The 4,435-nt window shown below is 40.5% G+C and overlaps 1 protein-coding gene across 1 annotated transcript; it reads right to left on the bottom strand.

The window, feature by feature from the left end:
- Positions 1 to 3,412: 3,412 nt before the first annotated feature.
- On the bottom strand, positions 3,413 to 4,225 carry LOC122751548 (peptidyl-prolyl cis-trans isomerase A-like). The gene has a single exon (XM_043998624.1). The coding sequence runs from the start codon at positions 4,113 to 4,115 to the stop codon at positions 3,618 to 3,620; it is 498 nt and encodes a 165-aa protein (XP_043854559.1). The 5' UTR covers positions 4,116 to 4,225; the 3' UTR covers positions 3,413 to 3,617.
- Positions 4,226 to 4,435: the final 210 nt, after the last annotated feature.

Genomic DNA, 4,435 nt, shown 5'->3' with positions numbered 1-4,435 from the left:
ATTCTTTCAATTTATATTTTACCTTCTGCTTCTAGAATATTAGGGCAATTTTCCCTGACAATTTCTTGGAAGATGATGTCTAAACTCTTATCTTGATCATGATTTTCAGGTAGTCCAATGATTTTCAAATTATCTCTCCTGGATATATTTTCCAGGTCAGCTGTTTTTCCAAGAAGATATTTCACATTACCCTCTATTTTTAAAAAAATCATTTGGATTTTTTTTATTGTGTCTTGGTTTCTCATAAAGTCACTAGATTTCATTTGTTCAATTCTAATTCTCTACAATTATCTTCATCAGAGAGCTTTTGTATCTCCTTTTCCATTTGGCTTTTCAAGCTTTTGACTTTTTTCTCATGACTTTCCTGCATCACTCTCATATCTCTTTCCTTTTTTTCCTCAACTTCTCTTAATTTTCCTTCTATCTCTCTTACTTTCTCTTCTAAGTCCTTTTTGAGGGCTTACATGGCTTGAGATCAATACGTATTTTTCTTGGAATCTTTGAATGCAGGAGCTTTAACTTTATCATTATCTTCTTCTGAGGGTCTACCTTGCCCCTAAAGAAGCTTTCAATAGTCTGCTGTTTTCTCTGCCTACTCATCTTGATTTTCTATTTCTTGGCTTTTAACTCCTTCTTAATGTGTAGCGCTGCTTCTAGGATGGACTGCCCTGAGCTACAGCATGGCCCAGGGGGGTGATTAGGCTTGTTCTTAGCCTGCCTGGCCTGTAATAACCACGTCCCACTTTCCCTTTGACCTGGAAGCAGATGTCTGATTGAAATCTGATTCTCTATGGTAAAAAGCTCGGTGTGCCTGTGCCCCTCCCCGACTAGGTGACTGCCATTCAAGTCTGCTTTGCTGGTTCAGAACATGGGTGCCCCACACCAGTTCCAGCAGAAACCGCAGCTATTCCCCGCAACTGCTGGACCCCCTCACCCATCCACAAGCCGATCTTCAGAAGAAGCAGCTGAAGATTCTGAGGCTCTGGAGATGCCACCTGCCTGAGGCTGGTCCTGCTCTGTGCTAGTGCTCTGTGCTCTTCTCACAGCCAGAACAGCAGGTGATCCCAGTCACCTAATTAAGCCATTTTTGACTGGAAAATAGTCTCACTCTTTTCTTATGTGGGTTATGCTACTCCAGGAGTTATCTTCTGGCATTATTTTTTGGAGTGCATGGATGGGTTTGTTGGGAGTGGGGAGAGTCACAGCCTTTCCTCTGCCATCTTGGCTCCACCCCCTCTCTCCCTCCACTTTTCTAGTAATCTTATACCTTACCATCTCAGTCCCCAGCACATACCCTACAACCAATGACATTGGCTGTTGCTCAAACAAGAGATTCCATCTCTAAACTCCAGGAATTTCCACTGACTGTTCCCCATGCCTGGAATTGTCTTTCTGCTCATCTCTGCCTCTAGACTTCCATAGTTTCATTCAAGTCCCAACTAAAATCCTTCTACTTTCTTGATCCCCCTTAATTCTAGTGCCTTCTTTCTGTTGATTTTAACCAATCTAGCATACATAAACAATGTGTGTTTGTTCTTGGTCAGTCATTTCAGTAATGTCCAACTCCCCCCTTTTGGGGGGTTTTCTTGGCAAAGATACTAGAATAGTTTGCCATTTCCTTCTCCAGTTAATTTTACAGATGAGGAAACTGAGGCAAACAGAGTTAAGTGACTTTCCCAAGGTCACACAGCTAATAAGCATCTGAGGCCAGATTTTAATTCACAAAGATGAGTCTTCCTGACTCCAGGACTGCCATTCTATCTACCACATAATCTACCTGTGCTATATAATATGTGTATGTATGTGTGTGTATACACATGCATTTTATAATGTATATATACACACATAATAATTACATATAAACATATAGGTATAATATAAATTAATATCTTATGTGTACACAGTCATTTACAAGTTGTCTCCCTCATCAGACTCTGAGCTCTTTGAGTAGGAACTATTTTTTACTTTTCTTTGCACCCAGAGAGCTTAGCACAGTGCCTAGCACAAAACAGGCACTTCATGTTTATTAACTAAGAATTGAACCTGTGATTTAACTGATATGGGGATATCCTGGATGAGGAAGCTCCCTCTACACTGCAAGTCAGCATCTTCTTTACAAGTTATAGTCTTAGACAGATGCCTACAGTGCTGAGGGGTTAAATGATTCCTCAGTGTCACTCAGCCAGTAAGTGTCAATTTCAGGCCTTGAATTCAGCTCTTTCTGGCTGGGAATCCAGATCTCTATCCACCATGATAGGCTGACTCTTTTCATGAATGATACAACAATTCATTTCCCAAAGGTGAAGTTGTTGCAGATTACTTAAGCAACTGTACCTTGCAGAACAATGAATATTTGTGCATTTGTTTTTTCTTATTTTTTTTCTCTCAGGGCCACATAAAAGTAGAATCCAGAAGATATTTATTCTACCATTCTGATAACTCTATTAAGTTCATCTTCAAACTGTCTTTGAGAAAATCAGAGAGCAGCTCTTCACACCACCTAGCTGTCATGGAAAATTGTCTAACAGATTGTCATTCTTCAGATGCCTTTTAATTCCCAGGTTCTGTATATATTCTGTATCTTTTATATTAGTTTAACTTTGCAAACTCTGCCACCAGTATCGCACAGATTTCTTTTTATTATATGCACATCAAGCCCCTGGCATCTCAGACTAAGACTTTGAGTTTTATCAAGAAGAAAGACAATGATTAATATTAATTTACCATCTTTACATAAAGAGGTATAGCAGGCATGAATATTATTTTTCTCTGCCATTGATGTACAAGGTAGAATCTGACAATGCACACTTATGAGCACACAAATATAAATAGACTATTTTAACATAGTGAAATATATATTTTTTTCTATTTCAAATACTACATATGTGTGGAAATTATTCTAGCTTTAAAGGAGAACTAAAATGAATTAAAAGTCATGTTAAAGTTGATCCAAAACCTTTTCTGATTTTTGGTTTTGGTTTTGGGTTTTTTTGCGAGGCAATGAGGGTTAAGTGACTTGCCCAGGGTCACACAGCTAGTTAAGTGTTAAGTGTCTGAGGCCAGATTTGAACTCAGGTCCTCCTGAATCCAGGGCCCATGCTTTATCTACTGCACCTACCTTTTTTTTTTTTATTCACCAAAAACTTAAAACAATTTTATTTCCTTAAGATTAATATATTCCAATACACACATACTTAAAAGAAACCCCTTCTGGTCATATTTCAGGTCAGTCTTCTACCTTTTTAATTAAAATCCTATTAGGACATTTGGGAGTTGAAATCTAAGCTCTCCCACCCATTAAGAAAAACTTAAAACAAGAAAAGTTGGCAAACATTAATAAAGCTTAAGATGAATCCTGTTGCTCACCTCCAACATAATCTGTCCCCCCATCATAAAAAAGAGAGACTACAGGTGTAGTTTAGTTTTTATTTCATAATCATAAACTTAACTCTGTTTAGCCAACTTGTGGAAGGAAAAAGGAAATGAAATCCAAAGAAAATTGCAGCAAGTGAGAGCACAAGGATTATAAGGTATAAGAGTAGACGGGGTTCAGGGGTGCTCTCTCCAGCTACAGAGGAATGGTTTGATGGTTAAGACAAAAAACAAAACAAAAAAACTTATGAGAGTTGTCCACAGTCAGCAATGGTGATCTTCTTGCTGGTCTTGCCATCCCGAGAACCGAAACGCTCCATGGCTTCCACAATATTCATGCCTTCTTTCATTTGGCCAAAGACAACATGCTTGCCATCCAACCAATCAGTCTTAGCAGTACAGATGAAAAACTGGGAGCCATTTGTGTTAGGCCCAGCATTTGCCATGGACAAGATGCCAGGACCAGTGTGCTTCAGGATGAAGTTCTCATCAGCAAATTTCTCCCCATAGATGGACTTGCCACCAGTGCCATTGTAGCGTGTGAAGTCACCACCCTGGCACATGAACCCAGGAATGATTCTATGAAAGCAGGATCCCTTGTAACCAAATCCCTTCTCTCCAGTGCTCAGAGCACGAAAGTTTTCTGCTGTCTTTGGAACCTTGTCTGCAAAGAGCTCGAAAGTAACCCAGCCCAGGGGCTCTTTATCGACGGCAATGTCGAAGTACACGCTGGGATTGGCCATGGCCACAGATGCCTGGGCTGGAGGCGACGGCGGAGGCAGAGGCGGCGGGGATCGGCGTCCGGCAGGCGGAACCAAGACGAGGACTCCCGGTGGCGGCGTCTGCAAAGCGGCTGCCCCTACCTTTTTTGTTGAATAAAGGAATGGGAGAGGTCTGTAGTCCTTCTGAGGTTGTCCTTTGTGTATATAACATGTATGCATATAGATAGATTTTATGCAAGACCCCCTAAGGACCTACTCTGATGCCTTGCTCTGGTGAACTCTGAGTTCTCCAAGTCTATGTCCATATAGCATAAGCTCTAGTAGGTCCTGTGAAACCAGAA

The sequence above is a fragment of the Dromiciops gliroides genome, chromosome 3 (genome assembly GCF_019393635.1).
Source record: "Dromiciops gliroides isolate mDroGli1 chromosome 3, mDroGli1.pri, whole genome shotgun sequence".
NCBI classification, from domain to species: Eukaryota; Metazoa; Chordata; class Mammalia; order Microbiotheria; family Microbiotheriidae; genus Dromiciops; species Dromiciops gliroides.
This window is presented reverse-complemented; position numbering and strand designations above follow the sequence as displayed.

Excerpts from the sequence above, each read along its gene's own strand:
- LOC122751548 (XM_043998624.1), bottom strand. The coding sequence starts at position 4,115 with ATGGCCAATCCCAGCGTGTACTTCGACATTGCCGTCGATAAAGAGCCC.